Genomic DNA, 25,337 nt, shown 5'->3' on the forward strand with positions numbered 1-25,337 from the left:
GGCCCGCTGGGGATTGATGCGTACAGACTTGTGGTTGCAACAATAGAGCGCTGGCTGCTGTAAAAATAGTATTCAGGGGTCGAGCTCCACCGAATCAGCATACTTTCTCACATGAACACTCCCAGACACAAATTCATGCTCAATAATCACTAAAATACACAGGCTTGCACAGACAAACGGACGCAATCACACACATGTGCAAGCGTGCAAACATACGTACATAAACGCAGCGTTTGTCGAGTTTTCCTCATTCCACTTTTGAGTATAATTCCCTTCTCTGACACTGCTGTAGAGAGCTGTCAAAACAATTGTACGGGCCCCTGCTGCGGCTCAGAAGTGAGCGCTGAGCGGAGGGTTGAAGGGAGCAGCTAAAAGAGTCTCGGTTTCCGCTCTCAGACCTGTCAGCATTGTGGAGAGGAGCAGAGAATCACAGCTCTGATCATCAGAAGGCACGGCTCAGAAAAGCCGCCTGACCTGAAACTGCCACTGAAGCTACCTTCTTAACCGCAGCTGCTGGATGTCTGCTGCCTCCAAGTCCTGCTGCTCCATCAAACATGTTTCTTTTTGTGAAAGGAAATTATTCAGAGTAGCGCTCTTACTGTTTACAGTGGGTGTTTGTATGATAACGTAGAGATCTGTGAGATCTGCTCAGGAGCTTCAGATGAAAACGAAGTAACTGGCTCAATCTGGTGAATAAATATATCACCTTTTATAAGTATGTTTTTTTAATTGATGTTTTCTCTAGAAGGCCACACATGGAGAACTCAGACCTACCGTAAAATCTGGAATATAACGCACACAAATTACAGCCCACCATCTGTTTTTGCAATCCTGCTAGATACCGGTGCTGTAGCTAGCAATAGCTGGCAGCCGACGGTAACGTTGATTGTTGTGAGGGTGGCGGCTGTAATGGCGATCCTGACGGTGCATGTCTGTGACGAAGCGTTGGCAACAATCAAGCACTGTAGCATATTGTAAATAGGAGACGTTGCAGCGGCTTGGACACGGAAACAGTTTAATGCGGAGGTGTGACGTCACCACTTAACAGCCGGATAGCGCCATCGTCTGGGAAAAATACCGTAACACAATAACAAACCTCTCTGCATTTTTTACTGGTATATTGGTCGCACCGGTATATAGGACGCAGCCCACTTTTTAGATGAAACAAAATGTATTAAAAGTGCGTCTCATACACCAAATTTTACGGTATATAAGTCTCTGGATGTATTTCAACCATGTGACATCATCTCCTGTTTCCTTTTTTATGCACTTCTAAATTAGAAATGTTTAAAATAATAACATTTAGGAAGACCAGAAAACACATTATTATCATGCACACATGTACAAATATCTCATGCTGAAATAATGTCACGAACATGGCAGCTTGAACTTAATCACAATATTGTCTTAACTTGAAAAAAGGCCCAAAATTTCGACAGTCCCTTCTATTTTTCCCGACAAACATCATCAAAAGAAACCCAGTTTGTTCAAAGCAGCCTGAGTCTGTAACACTGAGTTCTTTCTGTATCATTTAATCCTCAATTTAACCTGATGTGTAATTTATGCATATATTATGCAGCTTTTCATATTTGTTAGCAAGGACTTAATTTTAGCAGCGGTAGTCTCGGAGTAGTTTAGTTGACAGAGTGTGAGGACAGAATATTTATCTGGTTCATCTGCCCTCTCTCTGCCTTATTGTACGAGTTATGAATTCACAAACAAATTATTATTTGTTGTAAGTGACAAAGCGCTTTACAAAGGCAGCAGAGCAAAACAAAGATCATAAAGTTAAACAGACAGGTCATTAAATCAAAGGCAGATATTAAAATAACAAGTCATTTAACAAATATGTAAAATTCATTTAAAAGAACTCTAAAAGACGTAAAATTCTTTTAAATGAATTCTAAAATTTAAGGCTCGCCGATAAAAGAGATCGCTGACTCAGCTGACCTGATCTCCTCGGGCAGGTCGTTCCAGAGCCCGCACAGCAAAAGCTCTGCCCCCCTCAGTCTGGCATTTGGTACACACAGAAGACCTCTGCCCCAGGATCTCAGCGTACATGTCAGCTCATACAGTACTAAAAGGTCTGAGATATAGCTGGGAGAAAGGCCATGGAGAGACCTGAAAGTAATCTTCAAATCAATTCTAAAACATTCTGGGAGCCAGTGTGAGCGATGTGGTCGTATTTTTTGGTCCTGGTTAAAAGCCTTCATCAATGCTTGAACGTGAAAAGAAGAAATTACTTTAGTATCTGAACTCCAATCTCTGTGTCTCTCAGGTATTTGCAGCAGTAAAAATGTTTTATCCTTTATTTTATCAATTAATTAAATGGATAAATGTAACTTTTGATACCACACGCTTTGATGATGAGCTGTTTTCATTTCAAATGTCCCACTGTAACCAAAGACATTCGAACAGAGATATTAATTAATATTAGTATGTATAATAGTGAAACAAAATGCACTCCCTGAGGGAGAGAAAGAGTGCACATGCATATAGACAGCGCGGACGCGGCACAAAAAGTGGTCATTTGAGCAGAAATTTCAGTTCAGTGAAGTGTGTGAACTGAGCTGTAGACTGGAGTCCTTGTTTGCAGTGCACAGAGGCTCATATGCACGACTCCTCTGCAGGTTGAAAGTGCAACAGTTACGCGTATCATATATTAGGATTTGGACAATTCATTTATTTCTGTATATTCATCCCTACCCAAGTCCACGCCCTTGATTGTTAGCCTTTGCAACTGGACACATCCCACATTTGATTTGTTTTCTTCTTCCCCCAGGACCAACCAGAAATCAACGCCACCGCCATCAGGAGCCAGACCAACACGGTGGTCATCCGCGGCTTGAAGCCAGGCAGCATCTACGTGTTCCAGGTCCGGGCGCGCACCGTCGCCGGGTTTGGACGCTACAGTGGCAAACTGTATTTCCAGACCATGACTGAGGGTGAGAATTTAGCCAATGTTCACCAAAGCACGCAGGGCTGTAATCCACTCTCATGCGTGGCCCACCGACACACCGTGCACGGTGATATGGATACAGACAGCTGTGGGAATGAAAGGAATTATGTTGTGAAGTAAACAGATCAAGAAATCCTAAAGCAGATTAGTGTGGCTTGAATTATATTCTTATTTCCATCCCACACATTCATTCATCCCACATTTTTTCTTTATGTAGCTTTTTGCCTTTTACGACCATAAGCCTTTAAGTGAAGGCTGAGGTCAGAGTTGTCTTATCTTTATCCTCTGACACGACTGGGAGAAGAAGGAACATTCAGTAAACATCAGTCATGAAGGTTAATGTTAGAGCCAAGGCCCGGGTTTTCCCCTCTGAACATCTCATTTCCTTCAGCCTGCACTGCCCAGGGCCATCATTAGCCTGAACTCGTACAAACATCCTTGATTCTGCCACACGCACACATCCCAGCAGCAGACATATATCAAAAGTGACTTAGAGCTGTAAATATCAAGTAGACTGAGGGTACACCAGGCCCAGCGCGCTCACATTTTATTGGAAAAGTATTTATTTTTCCTAAAAAAAAAGTACATCAGTTCAAAAAGATTTTCACAAACAGACCCATGCATCCAAAGAGTTGTTTCCTCCTGCAAGAAGACACTGATTACCATCATTTAGAGTAAACAATGAGATGAGTGCAGCTCTGAAAATGATAAAGGAAAAGGAGGGAAACACTGAAGAAAGAAAAAATGAGTCCCTCTTGGAGAGTAAAAGAAAATGGGTAAAATGTTTCACTATTAATCATAATTTTAAAATCTGATACAGTAATGTCTGGATCGTTGTCTTCTGGAATTTCACATCCAATTTTCTCCAGCATTCGATTTAAAAAATGAACTGTAATAAATTTTAAACCCTGCTATTGAAACATCAAAATTCATGCCTGCTTTGCTTCAGGGCGAAAAACAATACAAGAGCAAACAGATGTTACAAACCAGCAGTCCTCGGCAGAGTGCGTCAAGGCCCAGTCGTGAGCTGTGAGCTGTGAGCTGATCTCTCCGAGCAGTTCCTTCCATAGACGATATAAGGAGTGGATGTAGCCACCGTGGCATCATCCATTGGTTGTGTTTATTGGTGTGGAATTTCCATATTGATTATTTGGGGCCAGAAGTAATCATATTTTGCAAGAGAATGGGCACACAACATGTCAAGTCCCAACAGTGTCCCAACTGTGACTCGAAGCGTCCACACATTTAATCGTGTATAAGTTTCTATTAAAATTAAATAAGTTATTTAAGGTAATTTCTTTGAAAACTCAACCCCAGAAAGTAATGAATTGGTGATTTAACTGTTGATTGACTGTTAATTGTGCTGTTAATTGTGCTGTGAATTTGGGCATATTAGTAATAAATCAATCAATCAATCGGACTTTATTTATATACAGCACTTTTCATGCAACAGTAATGTGACACAGTGCTTCACAAGAACAGAAAATCCATAAAAACAATACAATCACCCCCACCCCACAAAAAGAATGTAATAAATAATGGACTCGATGAAACAGGAAACTGACAAACTGAGGAAACGCTATCATGGATTTGTAATGAGGAACACAGGAGGTAGAATTAAAGTCTAGATGGCAAAATAAGAAAATAAATAAATTAAATAAATCGGCACAGCCTAAAATGTAAAAAAAAAAAATCAGTACATAAAGTTACGTAAGATAAAATAAAATGTAATTTAAAGCCAGACTAAAAAACGTAAAAATATAGAAAAATATTGACATATTAACATGGGGGTCAATGGCAGTTGACTCACTTTTGGAGCCAGCCCCCAGTGGCCACTCAAGGAACTGCAGTTTTTGGCATTTCCATGTTGGCTTTTATTTTTCAGCCCAAGATGTTGCAGCTTGGTTTCCTTTCTCTCCTTAACAATGTGGCTAACACTTAATGCTTCTATTCAGTATTTATAAGCATGCTTTACATTTTTTTAATGTATGGTTTATAACCCACAATATAAAAAACAGTTACATGCTTGTAATAATGTATGTTATAGGAAGAATATGTAAAAACAAGATGATGTGAAAAAAAATCAGCCCGTAATTAAGTAAAATATGTCTTCATAGGATAAGCTCTAATTTTTTCAAAACACTGAACATTAGTAAACACTGTCCTTATCACTGCTTACAGCTATAAATAAGTGTAATTTTATCCATTTATAAAATATTCATACTGTGCTTATAAATGCTAAATAGGTGGTTCAAGTAATTTTTTACCAATAAAGACTCTACCACATGGAATACAACATTTTTGCCCTCCAGTTGGGAACCCAGTAACGTGTGTATCCGTCGAAAATTGGTAAATTGTGAGTTATTTGCGGTGCTCAAGAGAAGGGTCTGGCTCTGCCTCTTTGTGCCCATTCAGTAGCTGGATTCCTGCTCTTGGCTGCCTCATCAGTCTGGGTCTCACCCAAAACATGCTCTCTCTGCTCACTTCACACGCTTTCTGCCAGATGATTTGTCCGTATCCGCGGCTTCTGAGCGCATTCAGTGTGCTTTGGAAAATGGTCCGTGCAGCCAGTCAAGATGCCAAGCTCCTCATTGGTTCACCCAGCCGTATGTCTGTCTGTCACCCACTGCTCCCGCCATATGCAGAGGCTCAGATGCTAACCCATATGTTTCTCTGCGTGTGTGTGAGTGTGCGTATTCACAACGTTTATCAATGTGTTTCTTCTTTCTATAGAGGAATACAACACCAGCATTCAGGAGAAGCTACCTCTCATTATTGGCTCGGCAGCTGCTGGGTTGGTCTTCCTCATTGCTGTGGTCGTCATCATCATCGTCTGTAACCGGTGAGTCAGTCCTGTCCCAGTTTTTCAAACGGGCCTGTGAGCCTGTTGCCAATAAATCATCGTCACAAGCTGCAAAGGCAGACACTCTCCTTCTTTGGGCTTTTATTTTGTAGGATTGCATAAAGTCTGTAGGCATTCACCTTTACAGTTTACCTTCACTTGTGTGTAGATGTTTAGTTTTTCTGTCTGTTTTTCTATTGAACTTCCTCAAAATTCTTCTTTGCTAGTGAAAAATCAAGTCAATCCCTTGTAAGCGTATTGCTGACTCTTAATAAAACTTTAAATGTGTTGTAGAGATAAACCATGTGGGTTTAAGGATATTAATCCTTAATAAATTCCAGCCTTTCAGCAGCAGATATAATATTTTAAAGTCAACACTGCAAACATTAAAGTTCTGCAGGTGCTGCTGCTCACTGGGTCTCAAATGTTTATAACTCTGCCAGAGTTATGAGGATTTCACTTCCCACTGGGCCCGCGCATATTAAAAACTGTAGCTGAGCTGCTGAGCACTATTTTAATTCACAGAAGAATGTGAATTTCTGAGCATGTTTCCTGTTAGTTGTATATATTCTTTTGCTTTGATGGTAGACAGACTGCTTTGCATACAGCAGGATATCACCAGCTTGGATTATTATGACAGAGGTTGAGGCGGCATTGTGTGATGGTTTGGGAACATCGCCAGGACAAAATGAAAGAGAAGAGTGTGTGATGGAAAGTTTTGTGAAGTGTCAGACAGTCAGAGACATAAAAAGCTTCTAATGCACTGGGATGGGCCAATCAGAGACCTTTAAAAAGATATTTAAATATGTCTTTGTCAAGCTGCTCGCCAGGTAGAACTTAGCTGCTGTACTTGAAAAACTGTTGGCTGAAGCTGGTGTTGGATGAAATTTTCACAGCATAAAAATGATGTAATGTATCAATAAATGACTTAATTATTAATTACTTTAAAAAAAATACATTTTGCAAGTTTTATTTGTGAAAATCAGATTTTTCCATACAACAGATATTAGGTGTTCTTTGTCTGACAGATTTATTTTGAAATAGATTGTTGTATACATTATAAATTTTTTAGTGGCTTTCTAGGTTTTCTATTTATTTTCGAATGCCATTAATTCATAAAAGTAGGATTTTAATTACATTTTGTTTTAATGATTGTGCAAAATGAAAGACATGAATCGATCTCCTGAGAAAGATTCAGATATCTAAACTCGGGTTGCCATGATACCAGAATTTTAAACTTTGAAACAATAAAAAAACGATACTCAATACATGTTTCGATACCACGGCAACAAAAGAAAAAGTCTTTGGTGCCAAATATTGGGTTTTGATTTTTCTCCTGCACACAGTGCTGGTACAGAAATAATAATCATATATATATATAATAATAAACTTTTTTTATATAGCACTTTTCTTAACAAAGCAGATAAAAACAACAGAAGAAAGACATTAATTCATGAAAGTCTTCCTGTAAAATGTCTCTTTTTCATATATTTTAAAACTAGTTTGAGTCACTTATACTTATATAAAGTAACACAAGACGAAGGAATTCTGCCGCACAACAGTCAAAACACTGAATTATATGACGGTTGCAAAGAAGCTGTGTTCAATATGGCTCTGTCATGCATGTCAATACCTGATCTGTGAAATAACTGATCCCAAAATTCATCACATCATAATCCCTGTCTAAATAAAAATCCTTAGTATTCACATGCACACCTTGTTTACCTACCAGGCATTTATACATTACACACCTTCTCTTGTCTGCGGTTGTAATACAAAGAATTTCTGAGGTGTTTTGTGTATTGTGCACACTTCTCTATCCACAAAGGCCTGATTCTCCATGTGATCCTGGCTGGTGTATCTCATAGTGTAGGCAGACCTGGGGGTGTTTGATGTGTGTGTCTGCCCCTCCCTGCTCCCTCTCTTCGAACCAGAGCTAGAGTTCTTTGTCTTTCCCCCAGGAGGCGTGGCTTCGACAGGGCTGATTCAGAATACACCGACAAACTGCAGCACTACACCAGCGGCCACAGTGAGTAAACCACCATCCAGCCACTCTGCACTCTCCATCGGCACCAGCACACACACACACCTGTCTCCATGACTACCACCTTGCACGCTGGTGTCCTTGGCTTCAGCCCAGCTTCATTTGCCCGTCCCCCCACCTTCGATTAATCCTCCTCCCTGTTGTTTGACTTGGATTTTACCCACATCAGAACCACCGTTAACGTGTGTGTTCTGTGCATCATCACATTTCATAGTTAACTCAGTCCATTGTGTCGGAAATAGGTCAGCCTTTACTCACGTTAACGACTTTAGCATGCTAATGCCACATGAGTCATTTGCCATTGTTAAAAAAATTCAAAAGACTTGGTGAATGAATGAAAATTCTCAATGATTTTCTTTCCTCAGTGGCAGAGAGCTTAAATGACATCATGGAGGAATAAATGTGGGAGAAAGATTCATTTTAGCTTCATCCAAGATATTAAAGCTAATCCATCGTTCTCCGAATGATTGGGAAAACGCAGATCAAGCTTTTGACCTCTACTTAATTTGTTTATTTGATTGTGTAATTATTATGTTAATTTCACTCTGAAGGTAACAGCTTCCTCGATTTAATCCGATCATGCTGTGCTTAGTCCAGCTTGTGATTTGAATTTATTTTACTTGATAGAGACGATTCAATAATTCCAAAACAGAGCATGAAACTGATTAGTTGCATATAAAAGTAGAGATAAGTAAGGGCTAATGTATAGTGAGCATGTTGTTATTGCTCACTATACATTATCCCATTTACTACATGGCTAACTAGTTATGAAATCAATAATTTTTACACAAAATATTGATTTGGAAATGATTTTCTTAATTTTAAAATGATTATTTTTCCGTTTAAAAATAGTCCATTACACTCCCAGTTAGAGCTGCGCCCATAGCAACGGTTAACTCTGTAGCCTTCTTAAAGATATAATCATTTGGATCTCAGTTTCGTTCTCTTTGGCGGCACCTATGGTGATAAACGGCAATTGCGGGAGCACACTTCCCAGATATCCAGACAGTGTTGCATGTGTGACGTCCACGGTTGGCTCCGGCTGTAACTCTTGATCTTCCTTGTTTACGGTCGCTTACCTTTTTAGACTGTTTGCTTCATCTGAGCGTCAAATTTGTTTCTTTTTCTTTGGATTTTCACTTATTTTTGAAGTTGTATCTGTAGTCATCGATCTTTTCTTTGTTTGTTCAGCCATAGTATATTACTGTTTACTCGCAAAACTTGCAGAGACCGGACAAGCAGCCACTTAGCTCCGCCTACCCTCTCTGGCAGACCAACCACTGCTGGCTGATGGAAAACGCGTCACTAACTGGGCGCCACTTGTGATTTTTTTCCGCGAATGTCGTCACAGACACCCAGTCTGTAATACTACAAATGCAAAGGCTTTCATCAGTGGGCCATAGGCTCAATCACCATTGTGTTGCCTCATTCGTCGATAGATAGTGACTTAACAGACATTTATTTAAATGAAAATCTTCCAGATTATTACTTTAAAACGAGCTAAGCTAGCTGTTTTTACTCACATTAAATGGAAACATTTCCACTGATGGTGAAGGAAGACACGGTGAACGGGACCGCAGGAATCAGCGCAGCACCAAATTGATGTTTTCTGTCTCGTCACTGTCAGAGTCTGTCGACATTTTCTTTTCCATTCACCGTCTTTAAACACCGCTCTCTCTACTGTTTTCGTCTCTTTTCTTTTTTTTCCCTCTGTAAACAAACCAACGTCATATTTACCGGACTTATTTCGGCGGATTGATATGATTACAGATAGACCTCCAAATTGTGTGATTAGAGCCGCATCCCTAGCAACAGTCTGTGCTTCATAGCAACGGTCTGTTATCGATAAATAGCAGACATCGGTGTGCCGTGATTAACCAATCAGAAGTGAGCATTTAACACAGCCGTGTAATAAAATAAAAAAACATACAAGAAATAAAATACAGGAAATAAGAAAAAAATCTAAACTCCCTAATATACCAGTACACAAATTACACAAATACAACAAAGTCCAGCTGGTTCAGTGAAAAGTGTGCCAGTAAGCGACACAGGTACCTCACAGTGATTACCAACAGAGGCCAAATTGTCTTGTATGCTTCCAGGCTTCTGCCCTTGTTTTTGGTGGTCTCTGCCATCATAGCAGGGTGGTCTGCTGAGCTTGGGCAGAGACAGTAGAGTTCTAGTAATGGCAGGGTTTTGCCTGGTCAGATCCTCTCCATCTGTCCATCTCTGCAGCTTGTTTCTTCAGCATAGCGTGCCAGGCTTTTTGAGACCTTGTGCATGCTCCTCTTGCTCTGCAGCAGCCCAGGCATGATTTTAGTATCCACTGAAACAGCCTGAGGCCTGATGTGGAGGTGAGAGCAGAATAATCGGATTTAAAACTCGGGACACTTAAGTCCCTCGACACTTAAAGGCCACCTTAAGCCAATTTACCTGGCATCAGGGCTTAGGAGAGCCAATTTATTTCTTGGAGTGGAGCTGGGCGATGCTGATATAAGGCCCAGGTTTCTCTCCTGAGTGTTAATGGCACTATGACTCAGTGCAGATGATATATATATATTAACCTGCCTTATCACAGCTAAGAATACTAGAAGTACCATGTCCTTTCTGGACGAATCGCTATTCACATTATCAATGAGGCACTAGGCAGAACCACCATTTGTGACTAACACCTCCTCCATCTTTCGACCTTCATCACTTGAATGTCAGACATGAATAAAAGCACACGCTTGCACAGGAGTGTGTGAATGCAAAGAGAGTATATTGTTAATGCTCCTCACTGTGAGGCCCTTAGGAGTGTGAGCATGACCACCAGAATTAAATATTATAGCCCCTCTTTCCTTTTTTCCAAGTGACTCCAGGAATGAAGATTTATATTGATCCGTTCACATATGAGGACCCCAACGAGGCAGTGAGGGAGTTCGCCAAGGAGATTGATATATCCTGTGTGAAGATTGAACAGGTCATTGGTGCAGGTAATGGAAAAATATCACCTAAACGTGCGTGGAATGCATCACTGTAAAAAACCTTAGATATACGTATATTTTTAAGCGGATGCATAAAATCTGCTTACTGATCGCTCAGATCGTTGATTTTTCTTCACTGTAACCTCTTCACAGGCGAGTTTGGAGAGGTGTGCAGCGGTAATCTGAAGCTTCCAGGTAAAAGAGAGATGTTTGTGGCCATAAAAACTCTGAAGTCCGGCTACACAGAAAAGCAGAGGCGGGACTTCCTGAGTGAGGCCAGCATCATGGGCCAGTTCGACCATCCCAACGTCATTCGCCTGGAGGGCGTGGTCACCAAGAGCAGCCCGGTCATGATCGTCACAGAGTTCATGGAGAACGGATCCCTGGACTCATTTCTCAGAGTAAGCGACCAGATTCCTGCAGAATTTTGTGTCTCATTCAGAAGACAACCATTGAAGGAAAAAGTGTTCTAGCAATTGGGATTTAAAGTGATTCTTTTGTTTAATGTGGACGTCTATTTAGGATTGAAGGTAAATGTGGTCTATCTAAGCAATCAATTCCGTACTGTGTGCTCTTTTGACCAAGAAAGCTGAGTTGTCCTGCTTGTAGAGCTGCAGCAGTGCCTACATGTACCAGGGTGCATTGTGAGCGAGCAGACTGCCTCAGCCCTGCTTTGGGGTTAGGGTTAGGTTTAGGGTTATCCTTGTTTATAATTTAGGATACCTTTCTCGCTGTTTGAAGCATAGTTTCGTAGCTAGTTTGCAATACAAACATGCAAGCTAGAAAACTAAGCTGTACTAGCCTTTCGTCCTTCCCGAATCACAAACTACATCAAATTAACTTTCTCGAGTTCAAACTTTAAAGAGCTCAAAAATTATACCGCAGAGAAAGATCAGAATTGAGAAATACTTTATATATCCCCTGGGGGAAATTTGAGCGTTACAGTTGCTCTGATACAGAGAGAAGCATGGAGAAATATATGGCAATAAAATGTAGGAAATATATGTAGTCGTAAGAAATATGTGCAGCAGTCTATATATACAATAAAATAAGAAATAAAAAGATGAAGATTCAATCTTGAGAATTGGATCTTTGGTAATTTAAATATGAATGTCAGAATTAAATATAATTGCCAGAATAAAAGTTGAATTTAAAATAAGAGTTACATGCAAAGAGTTCTATACAAAATGAACAGTATAGGGCAGTATTTATGTCAACGTATTGCACAGTTGAGTTATTGCACAAAGATGCCAGAAATAGTGAAATTACAGCAGAAAGAACGACAAGATTTTTCAAATTATATATGAGATACTGTTGAAAATTGCCCAACATGCCCTTTTACTTGGGATTATTTTCTACCGATTAAATGATGCCTTTATTTGTGATCTGCATATTATTAAAAAATGTATGAATATACTCAGGTTAATCACAAACTTATTTAGTTTCTTCAGTAGAATCTCACACTGTAAGTTTGGCTCCTATGTGTCCACCAATCAGACAGAGAAACATCAACTGACCAGTTGAGCCCTCATTTATTATTTTACCTACATCAACAATGTTGAAATACAATTATAACATACAACAGTGACTTTATTCTTAGGAACAAAAGTAGCATTATTGGCCATATGGTAACAATGACAAACTGTTGAATCAGGTGTGACAGTGTTTTGATATTTAGCTGACTGTATCTCCTGCTTCTGGTGGCATCTCTTCGCTTAAGCTGCTTGAGCTAACATACCATTAGCCTCACAGACTGACACGTTGAGCTGCTTCACTGCTTTAAATCCTGGATGTCCCAAGTCAGAGCTGTTATTGTGACAAAACCTTTAAGTAAGATTTTTGAAATTTGTTTCCATCAGTGTTGGTTAAACCCAACATCTGCCAAGCTAAGTGCCATGCTAACTGCCAAGCTATCTGCTAGCTGCCTGCCAGAAAATGACAAGAAGCAATCAGCACCAACATGCAAACAGTATTTTAAGACAAAACTGCTCAATTGTTTTTTCTCCCTGAATTAATGTTAATTAAAACCACAGCTGGCAGCTAGTTGTCTTTAAATCAACAGAGGTAAATCAACAGTTGTCACTTCCTGCAGATAGTTTTTTACGGCGTTAGCTTGTTTCTGAAAAGGCTGCTCTTGCTGTTTCTTAATCTCACAGGATTAACCTTCAAGTCCAAGTTAACTTAAGTTTTTAAAACACCTGACAAACAAGGATTTATGTCCTTGTTGCACACACAAAATCTCAGGCATACACACATATTTATCCCATAATTTGACGAGGTTACACTCATGCACAGTAATCCTACTTCAAGCTAACATTAATATTCACAGAATCTCTCCTGAGCAGCCGTTATAATGTCAACCATGACTTCTGTCGAGGTGTTCTTGCTTATGCAATCATGCCGTACTGCTAACTGACAGAATATCTCTTCACTACAAGAATGTTTTTCCTTCTATATTTAATATTTTTTCTGCACGAGTAATGATAAACCACAACTTAACAGGGTCTTAGTAGTTACCCTCCAGCACATTGTGTCTCTTTGATGTCTCTCTTGTGTTTGCTTTGCATTCATCCCACATATAGCCCACTGCTGATTATGCAGTACTGTATATGAATGCATATACTGTAGGAATCATACACATACTCCCCCCGCCCTCTACTCCCTGACAAGAAATATGCAGCGCTCATAAGTTCACTGGATTTTTAATTTTCATAATCTAACCAGAGGAGGATATTACAGAGCGGCCGCGCTCCTCCATTTACAACCCCCATAAATAATTCAAATACTTTGCGAGACTTTAAATGAGATGTCAGATGTTAAAAAATGAGGCGGGATATTAGATGAGATGTCACACAGCCTTTCACCATCTGTCTCTGGGATGTTAGGGAAATAAAAACAAACTTTTTCACTAATAAGACTATTTTGTAAGCTTTTATCATCCCTAATGGCTCTTTAGCATTTTTGGATTTGAATGAAAAGAGCCTCTGATTTATGGAAATTGGAGATGTACCAGCTTTGCCAAAAAAAGGTTTATTTTTAGTTTGACTGCAAATGATGTAATGGGAACTCTCTATTGAATGTGACACAGGGATTATGCCAGTGTGAGTACAGTGGGATGCCAAATCATAAATTAACTTAAACCAAGGCCTTTCCTGAAGTAACAAAAGTATGTTTTCCTGCGTTATGCATTACAGCCGGGGTTCTCATTCTTATTTAATAAAGTACTTACTTTAAAAGTACCTCTGGCTGAGGCAATGCATTCATGGCAAAAAAAAACAAAAGAAAAGCCTGTATAGAGAGAAACAATACAGTGATGGCTGCAACAGTTAGCTTATTTCTCTCTGCAAAAAAGCAGAAAGCCTGGGCACGGTTAAAGGGATTGTTCAGATTTTTGCACCAACTGTGATATCTTCAGGAAAATATAGTTTGCTTTCAGTCTGTGCTAGCTGCGGCTCTTTCTGACTCAAACAGCTGACATGCGTAGGAAAACAATATCCTCTAGTCCCCACCGTGAACGGCATTTTGTGGGTTCCATAGAACTGTATTTTCTTTTATTTGTTGTCTCCAAACAGCTGTTGTGAGACCATGCACTGCATATGTAGGTATAAAGGGTCGTTGTGCAGAGTAAGACATAGTGCCGAGGATAAGGGCTGTCTGAGGCTAAGGTGAACCTACAGTGTACACTTAAAGGGGGAAAATATGCTCATTTCAAGCTTCATATTTCACTCTGTGATACCTGTGGAGTAGCTTAGCATAATGTACAGGTAAAAAAATCTCCTCATTTTTCTCACTCTGGTGCTCTGTGCAGGCCCTCACACAGCCTCTGCCTAAAACGACTCAGTCAGCTCTGTCCCTTTAAGAAACCCCGCCCCTACAAGCCCACTTTCTCCTGATTGGCCAGCTCTCTGAAGCCTGCTGAGGCTGCACTTTGTGACCTCACAAAGTGCAGCGTGTAGGAAAAAACTGTGTGAAACCTTGCGTTCACAGCAGCCTGCAGACTGAGCTGAGAAGACTGGGGATTACGCCAACATATTTTCACCTACAGATTTTAAACTTCACCCACGTTCAGTCTGGAAAATGCGAAACAGCATAATACCCCCTCTTTGAACTGAAATGTTTATTTATATGGAGGACTCTTTTAAGTGGCTAAAGTACGTGGTACGCCTGACTCCGTCTACAGCACTGTTTAGCTTAGCGTCAGTGCAGGAACTCCAGCCGGCTTCTCCTAACAGGGACCCTGCTGACTGATATCTACAGTACGTAGCACACTTACAATTACCTCATACATCCCCACTTCAAACACTGACACTGGCATTAAAAATATACAAACAAACATTAACTTTACCATGATTGCTTTTATTGCGACGGTATATTTTAAAACAGACAACAATTGCAATGAAAATAGGAATATTATATATCCACTGTCATTTATCGGACGTACATTCACTTTTTTTTTTTAACTTAGTTATATCAGAACTCACGCATGCCTGCTATTTTGTAAATGAACATTTAAAACAAATCTTAAGCCTCCGTGTTATTCTCAAAAGAACCACTAGGGGTGCAGTGACACTATAAAATAGAAAGGTGTTGTTTTGGGGATAAAGATGTATATAAAGTAAATTGTACAGTAAATTTTATAAGCAATTAATAAGAACATGTAATATTACTGAATAACTGTTATTGAAGAATTGAGCAGCATTACCAAATGGCCTAAAAAACCAGCCTCCACCTCTTGAAATGATTCCCACAGTTTAATTCCTGCTCTGACAGCCAGTGTAAGCCCTCTGCTGCGAGCTCACATCAAACCCCTCCTGCAGAAGAAGACATGGAGCTCCTGTCAGCGCTCTGCTCACACTGCCTTCACAGCCTTTATTTGCATTCTGCCTCCAACCTCTGAGACACAAAGCATCAGCTCTTTTTGGAATCTGAGCTGGGAGTGAAGGCTGTTTGTGTATATGTAGATGTTTGCTAAACATATTTGACAGCACATTGTATTCAAAACAACAGGGAACCTCTGCGGCACCTCACACTGACAGCTTATGACAACAGCTGCTGACAGTGTCAGAGGCTCTGCACACGGTTTGTGTCTCCTCTGAGGGGACTGCCGTGGATGGTCGGTGAAAATGGTCACTGCAGTGTGATTTGAGCTGCCTGCTGAAGGATTAACTCCCCTGCTGTGTGTTGCAGAAAAGGCTAGAGATGTTTCAGTACCATTTTTTCTTCCCAAAAACTCTGATACCTAGACTTGAGCACCGGCCGTATCCCGCTAATTCCAGTGCAGAAAAAATATATACATATTATCGGTGGATAAGCACCGATAGCTTTCACTTTTACTAAAAATTCAGCTAGGGCCTTGCTGTTTAATTGTCACATGATAATTCACCTGACTAATACATCTGTAGTATCGAATTGTTGCAGCCACTGCAGACTCACTGATACTCGATACTACGTTTTAGGCTGCAGGACATATCAAAGGCCTATACTGATACTGGTTTTGTTAACGGAACAACTCTACTTAAGGAAGAGGAAGAGTACATCCATGAGAGCTTGACTAGAATTACGTCTTGATTCACACAGTTTTTCAAACTCCTGGTTATTGATGGAACGATGTTCCGATACTAATTTTTCCTTCCTGATACCGAGTCTGATACTTAAACGTATCAGCGAGTATGCGCCTGATATTTTGCTAGCTTTGACTAGCTTACACTCTCTGCTAGCACGGCACTGTTGTTTGTTTTTCATCGAGTGATTTTTCACCTGAAACCAGAAGATTTTTTGGGGAGGGTTGCTAAATAATGGCATCTGATCTGTGACTGGCGTGGTCGCTAACACCTGACACTGCGTTTTAAGCTTTAGTCCCAGGTGGTGGAACGAGTTACCAAACTCCATTCGGTCCACAGAGTCCCTTTCCACCTTTAAGAAGAAGCTAAAGACCCAGCTCTTTATGAACACCTCTGCACTTAATGACATTGATGCTATTGATGATGATGATATTGAGGATGTCAATTAGGATATTCTTGATGATGATGATATTTATGATATACACATAAAAACTTCTTTACTCTGCACTGCCTGTTGCCACCAGTGTCCGATTGCACTACGATGTAGAGAGAGAGAAAAAACAAGGATAGTAGATCAATGAGCGGTAGCCTGGCCTCTAGAAGCGCTGTGTAAGCAAAGAAAATAAGTTTGTCTTTGATACAAAAAATATTTTCTGTATAAATACATTCACAGTTTTTAATTTTTAGATGTGTTTCAAACACTTCTCTTCCTTCCCGATACCTATACCTGATTATCAGTCGATGCTGGTTACCCCTCCGGTACCAGAGGGAAATAATTATGTACATATTATTATTGGCAAAACATTGATTGGTAACTTTCAGCAAGCATTCACTATCGCTACACATTCTGCTACCACCGTGCTGTTCTTGTTTTTTATTGTCACATGATCATTCACCTGAAACCTGTTGATTTTGTTGGGTTGGTGCATTGAATGGCCTACTAGCCGATACCTTATACTGTGTTTTAGGCATTAAAGGGGGTTTATACAAATACTGTTTTACAGAATAACTCTGCAGGGTAGAGAAAGAAAGAAAACGGGGAGAATAAATCAGTCAGAGCTCGACTGGTCTCTGGAACCAGCTACTGCATGAGCAGAGAAAGTAAAGATAATGAAGGTCCTTCTTTGACACAAAAAAATATTTTTGTATAAATAAATGATGCTCTCTTGTGACTCACATAGTTTTTTAAACTTTTGGAGGTTTTTTCCACCTAAATGACCCTGAAGACTTCGCAGGAATCTTCCCAATTAAAGTTTATGCAAACACAGCGCACAGATTAGGTGGCAATGTGTAATTCTGAGAAAGGTTTTCATGAATTATGCATCCTGCTTAATTGCTGCGGTGCACGAGGAGGAGCAGCTTGACGTGAGGAGAAGCATCCGCTGGGCTAATGAGCAGCAAAGTGTTTGAAAGAGAAATAGGCTAGTGGAGCGGTCAGGCAGGCTGTTAATATGGCCGTGCCCTTCCAAACCCCCCTCTCTGGGCCCGTCCGTCTGTCCACACCCGTCCCAGAGCTCCCATGCTCCTTTCTCTGGAATCCTGTGTTCTCCGGGCAGCGTGGTGGGTGGTGGGGAGAGTGCAGGTGTGCGCAGTTGGAGGCACAGCTGCACCGCTGCTCCAGACGCTCCCCGTGCATGTGGTAAAGCCCTCACCAAACCGAGTAGGGGAACAGCTGTAGACAGCCTGCCAGACCCGGCTTAGCCCCCCGCCCGGCCCGGTGCAGCCCAAGCAGAACCTCAGTGTTAGCGTCCTGCGGGGCCTCTGCAGAGAAACTTATACTACAAAGTAACTTCTCTGCATTAGACGCATACGGGTTTGGTTACAAGCAGACATGTCAGAATTAAATTATTATAATTAGACTAAAAGAGTTAACGGACATTTTTTTCATTAATGCCACATTTTGGTCGCATGGGTGCATGCAGGAGGAGTTTTATAAGAATCATTACCACAAAGAAACTCACATAAGATACTAAATCTGTTTTAAATATTTTAACTTTACGTCACTGTGTGTAGAGTTTTAACTATGATTATAGCGTCTTTTTTTATTAGTGCCAAAATGAGACAATCCTCAACAGAACTGGTTCCATCTGTGTTGCTTTGAGCCCTTTAGTCCCAACGTTTCTGCACAACACAAACTTTTTTTTACGCAATATTTTAAGAAATAATTTAATTCTGAAGTTAGCAAGCTTAGCCTCTGAACCTTTTAAACACAAGCGGTTATTGTAAAAATCAACAATTCCTTTCAAACTAGTTAGAATTCCAAGCCAACATGTCTAAAATGTATTTTAAATAGTAGCAGCTCTAATTAAAGATATCTGAGATTCATTTCCTACTGATCAAAATGTGAAATTGTGATATCAACAATGTTTTCACTCGTGTAGATGTTCTTTACAGGTGTCTTTAACTTCAACAAGTCATTTGCCACTGACTGTATGTTAACTCAGTAACAGATCATATGATTAAATTTGACTCATTATTAAAACTGAAAGAAAAAACTTTAAAATCCTATATACAACTCAAGATTTTTGTTGAAATGCAAATTATTTATAACAAAGATATATTTATTAATATCAGTGTAATCCTTTTTCAACATGTTGAGACTCTAATTTCATGTTCGATTATTGTTACTTGTAAAAATAATTAGATCATTGTTTCAGTTTTGACTTGTCTAAATGTAAATAATACATTTGAAAAACATTCGTAACATGTCACAACTGTTTGACAGATTCCTTTCAACCTTTCGAACAGTGAAATTGACATTTTGACATTCTGAATTTCTCACAACTCAGCCGCACTCATTGAATGTAGCCATACACAATCCGTTTATTGTAACACAACATCTCACGTCTGTTTTGCAGCAAAACGACGGGCAGTTTACGGTGATCCAGCTGGTCGGTATGCTCCGTGGCATCGCCTCGGGCATGAAGTACCTGGCCGACATGAACTACGTGCACCGCGACCTCGCTGCCCGAAACATCCTGGTCAACAGCAACCTGGTGTGCAAGGTGTCGGACTTCGGCCTCTCGCGCTTCCTGGAGGATGACACGTCAGACCCCACCTACACCAGCGCTCTGGTAAGAAACGTACAAGTCTTATTATTTCATCACACAGTGTGGAAAAGTATGGAGTTTGATTGAGTTATTCCCAGGTCTGGATAAGTATGGATAAGTATGTGTTAAGAAAATTTACCTTTTTAATCCTACAAGACACATAAGTTGCTGTTCTCACTAAATACTGTTTCATAAATATAAATAACAATAATAATGATGTAATAATCATCAAATGACATGAGGTTATCTCTCTATAGCTGTGTTGTTAATGTGTGTGTCGTTGCCTCTTACTACTTTTACTTCTTTATTATTTAAAGGGTCGGTTGAGGTCGTTAAAGGGCCTAATTTGGCCCAAGGCCCGCTAATTTAAAAGGTCTGATTTATGAGTAATGCAGTGATGTAGTTATCAGAAAAGTAAACAGACTATCTTCGCCTTTTTTAGTTCTTATAGTTGTTTTCATGGACAAGAGCAAGGCTGTATTAAAAACTGTAGAGGGGAAATATTACACGAATACGTAGCTGTGGTTACTTTAACAGGTCAAACATGTAGTCAAAGATGTATTCCTGGGTAGGAATGTGGACCGAGCAGCCACAGCGGGTAAAGGGTTAAAATATAAAGCCTGGCCTTAACCGTTTATAAAACAAGGACAAATATTTCACCAGGTTTTAGTAAACTGCTATTTTCCACCCGTAGTCCCTGGGCAGGTAAGAAAAGTGATAAAATAGTAAGAAGACATGGGCATTATCAGGCAAGGCAAGTTTATTTCTAGACCACCATTCATATATAAAGAAATTACGCAGTTAAAAACAGAGCAATTAAGAACATTAAAAGAAATGAGACAGGGCAAAAAAAACAATATATATTAAAATAGAAGTAATTAAATATTGATTACGCTAAAGAATTAAGTAATAGATTAAAATATAAGATCAATTGGAACTGAATAATTATCAATTAAATTAAAGAGATAAGAAGTTCTGGGAGTGCAGCAGTAAGAGCTGCTTTTAAAGAGCTAACAGAGAGAGAAGGCCTCAGGTAGATTGTTCCACAAGACGTTAAAAGAGTACAAAATACAGCCCCCATCCCCTAAAACACACACGAGATTACACACAAGACATTAAAACACCTTTAAAGGAAACTCGGCTTCCAATAAAAAAAATCTGAGTGAAAATAAATGTTCAGAACAACTAGAAAACCTTGTTGAAAAACAGCTCATTTGGCTGATTAGACCAGTTCTCAGGACTGTGTAGGCGTATCCCATGTTGATTGACACCTGTCTCATAGCAACTGTCAACACGACTATGGCGCATGGGGGATTGGCGCACGATTGGTTCAAGGAATTTATTACGTAATAAATACCCTAACATAACCACGCCCCATTCAACCCCAATGTCAGGGAAGTAAACACAGAGAGAATGGCAATAACTCAAGTTTGGATTAAAACTAATTTCTGAAACTTTTTAGATGCTTACTAGTTTGTACGTAAGACCATAAATTACATAGTTAGAAGGATTTTGTGGATTTGGGTTTCCGGGGGCTTTAATTAACTATTTCTGAACATAAAAAAACATCAAACTTCTATTTGTTCTCTGGTGTAAAGTCTACAGAGAAGTCTGGAAACTTGAGTCATGAAAAAGTATGAAACTTGGAGCCCTGCCTTGGGATGAACAGGGTCAAATATGTCCCTATATTTATTAGTTTATGATTAAGAGCTCGTCTGATTCTTCTTTCTGAACCACCCTGATTGATCCCATTCACCTTGTACTGCCACTTTGTTTTATTAAACCCTACTCTGACGCATATCACAGTCCACTCTCACACTGCTCTCCCTATCAGACTCACATCGCCCCTTCACCTGTTCCTCTCGTCCTCCTCCTCCAGTATTTCATGTTCCACACGTTGCTCCCAGGGGGTTTGTTATATCCACCTCCCAGTTTGGGTTACTGTCAGCATTGTTGCTGTGAACGGTGTCTCTCTCCGGAGCCAGGACACTGTGACGGTCGGGTTTCGGTCTCGCTTCCACTCGCTGAGGTTGTGCCCTTTGTGTTCGCAGGGAGGGAAGATTCCTATCCGATGGACTGCGCCCGAAGCCATCCAGTACAGGAAGTTCACCTCGGCCAGCGATGTGTGGAGCTACGGGATCGTCATGTGGGAAGTCATGTCCTACGGAGAGAGGCCTTACTGGGATATGACCAATCAGGACGTATGTATTTAACTTCCCTTTAGTTATTTTAAGAATCTCAATTGGGTCTTTTGTGAGATTTCAGCCTTAAACATTTTTTAACACAACGCCTCACTGCACACACACTCCTGAGTTTCATTACAGCCTCAGACTCCTCAGAGATGCATTTTGTCATCGTATCTGCTTTCTCTTAGCTCAACAGCAGCTTTCACTCAGGGGTTTTTATATGAAAATTCCCCCACAGTCACCGCAGGGACATAATCAGATCATTTGAAATGCACGGCAGAGCTCGGTGGACAATTTCTGCTCTTGACTGGAGCCTCCATTTCCTCTCTCCCTCTGGGTAGCCGAGAAGAGAGCAAATTATGGGCAGAGAGATAATGAAAATAGTTTCAAATTGAAAGTGAGAACACTAATGTGCTAAGAGGGACTGAGGAGCTCACCGGTTATCTTATTAGCAGCTCCAGATAGTGTTTCTGCTCCATCGGGGTCCTCATTCGGAGGTCTCATGAATGAGATTAATCTGGGTTTGAATGGAGCTCCTTTAATGGCCCCCGATAATGAGCAGGGGGATTGTGCGTCCTCGTCACAAGTGTCCTCGGGGTTGTCTCACTTCTGCGTGCCCTCACGGCCAACAACATCCCCGTCCCGAGTCGGACGCGGCATTAATGTGGTGTTACGGAGAGAGAGAGCATTAAATACTTTGTAAAGGCCACAGATGAGGTCACTGCTGGCAGACAGGAGAAGTTGCTGGAATAAGGTTTATGCTCGTAATGACCTAGCTGGTGTTTAACAACTCCTCACATGAAGAACTAATGTGGTGATTTGTGCACAGATATATTTATTCACACATTTATTAGTATTTATGCCAGCTCCAATGATCATTTAACAGCTTTGACTCAGAGCAAGAAACACATAGTAATGCGTTCTGCAGCCGGTGCACGAGCTGGTGAGGTGGTTCTTATATGTTCTTTAAAAGAGATCGAATTAGTGCCAGCAGTTACTTCATATTGGACATGACTTTTGTGAACATCGCTTAAATTGGAGGTTGTGTTCAAAAGCTCCATGACAGCATATTTATTATGAACTCTTGACGTCTTTACAACCTGAGAGGATGTTTGACAACTGGAGCGTATCAGTGGTGGAAAGTAATTCACTACATTTCAGTCAAGTACTAAACGGACATACATCATAATGACATGATGGAAGAGGTGCTGGAGTCATCACAAAAAACGCCTCATGGCAACACAGAGAAGTGAGAGTCTCCCACTATGTTTTAAAGGCCAGGGACTTAAATGATTGTCATGACCCGGCTCACAAGACGTGACAAAAAGGGTTTAAACGGATACAATATAAAGATTTATTACAAAAATAAGCCTTATTAAAGGGTACAAAGAGCATGAGGTGTATAAATCTGCTGGTCAGTGTGTCAGCTGTTGGATGAATGGGAAGTGTATCGTTCGTGTTGTAGGGTGCGAAACCTAAATCACAAAATAGGTCCGAAGCCAACTAAACAAAGTCATTCTGCCACACGGTGAGCAGCGGCATGGAGCAGAACAGGAGACGAGCATAGAGCAGCGACAAGAGAGAGTGCAGGTTGACGGGCAGCTCTCAAATGCACCTGGGAGACTGGCCAGGCACTCCCAGGCGCGGCGAAACCCCGCCCACCAGTAACCTGCAACAAAAACCAGGAAAAGGAAACAACCAGCAGGCTCTAACTAATGGGAGGGCCATCGCAATATCAAAACATCATAAACTGTTCAAGTAAATAGTTAGATTCTCCATCTTTTTGGTTTGGAACCCATTGCAAATAGAAGTAGTGTTTACTTTGGGGCCCCTTGTCAGGTTTAACATGTTCATAAGGGAATACCAGTTCCAAAAGGGGACGCACTCCCTACACCCTCTCCCTACGCACTTCCGCTCTGTTTGCGCGCTCACGTCGAGGCTCCGCCACATCGAGTGCCGTGCAAAACCTCTGACTGTGGAGTGGGAGTTGTTAAACCGCCTACCAGCAAGTATGAGCCGACGTGACATACTGACCAGGTGCAGCACTGTGGTATGTTCGTCATGAGATGAGAGACGTAAATTAAAGTTCCGTGTTATCACCCGTACAAACGAGAACTGCTTTAATTAAGATAAACATGAAAAAATGTACTGACGTGAGCGTCTTAAAGTTAACGTTATATTTAGGATCTAATTCTTGCCTAGAAACAATACAAGTGAACATTTTAAAGTGTGTTATATCAACAGGGACGGCTGTAAAAACTCAGCAGGTCATTAACATGAGTTTAAAAGATGTTTTTATGGTGCCGGTTTGGCTCAGCGGTTAAATCGGCGACCATATACAGAGGCTACAGTCCTCAATGCGGCGGCCCTGGGTTCAACTCCCGCCCCCAGCCCTTTGCCACATGTCATCCCTCCACTCTCTCTTCCCCTGTTTCCGGCTCTATCCACTGTCCCCTCTTCAAATAAAGGCATAAAAAGCCCCCCAAAAAATATATATTTTTACAGATAAGAAAAGCCACCAAGGAAGCAAAGTTTATGTTCCTCATGATATGGAGTGATCTTAATGACTCTGCCTCACTGGTATTTACGTAGCTTCGATTATCTGTGTGACATGAAACCATGGTTACACACATTTCCTTTCTCCACCGGAGTGAGGGGAGTTCGTCTCAAAGCTCGGCGCTGTATTTAATCCTAAACGAAGGCTGCTCCGTTCGGCTGTGAGTGTGACGTCAAACGGAGTTCACTCCACGACGGCGTGGGAGTGGGGAGGGTCCAGTTTGAGACAGGCCCGTTTAATCTCTAAACCTTCTGACAGGTTTCAGTGCAACAGAAAGAAAAATAGATATAATTAAAGCATTATAATAAGCATTATTTTGTGACACTTTTGATAACCTTAATGTTTGGACAACCTCATCGTCTCCACCTTGACCAGCGACAACAGAAACATGCACTGATACATCATCGGTTCTGATCGAATAGTGTAATTTATGACAAATCAAGAAAAACAAACACTGACTTCTGATATAAAGACAAAAAGTTTTGAAAGTCAAGCATCAGAGTACTTTTTTCCACCTCTGGATCGTACTCTCTCTCCTCTCTGTAGAGCCTCATAGCAACCCTTAGAGATCTGTGTCTCCCCCTGCAGGTCATCAACGCCATAGAGCAGGACTACCGGCTGCCCCCACCCATGGACTGTCCCAGCGCGCTGCACCAGCTTATGCTGGACTGCTGGCAGAAGGACCGCAACAACCGGCCCAAGTTCAGCCAGATCGTCAACAACCTGGACAAGATGATCCGCAACCCCAACACGCTGAAGGCCATGACCCCACTGTCTTCAGGGTGAGTCAGAGCAAAGTCATCGAAGGAATTTGTTTCATGATTTGACTCACATTCCCATTGTCTGCTGTTAATATTCGTAGTCATAACATTTGGTATAAATAGTCTAAAATGTGTGTTCTTCTCAGCGCTTCACTCTCAGTGTGGTATCTGCATCTCGTCTCTGTCGGCGTCCCACAACTTAGAGTTTGGTTTTAGCATCATTTCACATTGATGTGGATAACATCTCGAACAATATTATGCATCTTATTCTCTCTGTACGTAAAGGCGCTCGTCTTCCTCCCAGGAAATTCTTGCTCCTGCTGCAGTGCCATCCGTGGCACAGTTGACTTTTCTCCGAACACAAGTGTCTCTTGTTTCTCCTGGCGCCGAGCGGTTATGTAAATTAAAGCC

At 40.9% G+C, this 25,337-nt stretch overlaps 1 protein-coding gene across 1 annotated transcript in view; it reads left to right on the forward strand.

Moving 5' to 3' along the window:
• Positions 1–25,337, forward strand: part of ephb2b (eph receptor B2b) — a 222,287-nt gene that overhangs the window by 189,429 nt on the left and 7,521 nt on the right. The window contains exons 8-15 of the mRNA XM_069678316.1: positions 2,783–2,945; positions 5,693–5,801; positions 7,763–7,830; positions 10,698–10,820; positions 10,965–11,212; positions 19,231–19,446; positions 21,474–21,623; positions 24,754–24,947. Coding sequence (XP_069534417.1) covers positions 2,783–2,945; positions 5,693–5,801; positions 7,763–7,830; positions 10,698–10,820; positions 10,965–11,212; positions 19,231–19,446; positions 21,474–21,623; positions 24,754–24,947 — 1,271 coding nt within the window. The remainder of the gene's footprint in view (positions 1–2,782; positions 2,946–5,692; positions 5,802–7,762; positions 7,831–10,697; positions 10,821–10,964; positions 11,213–19,230; positions 19,447–21,473; positions 21,624–24,753; positions 24,948–25,337) is intronic.

The sequence above is a fragment of the Semicossyphus pulcher genome, unplaced genomic scaffold (assembly GCF_022749685.1).
Source record: "Semicossyphus pulcher isolate SPU_LCO1_2020_fin unplaced genomic scaffold, fSemPul1.0.p SCAF_3, whole genome shotgun sequence".
NCBI lineage: Eukaryota > Metazoa > Chordata > Actinopteri > Labriformes > Labridae > Semicossyphus > Semicossyphus pulcher.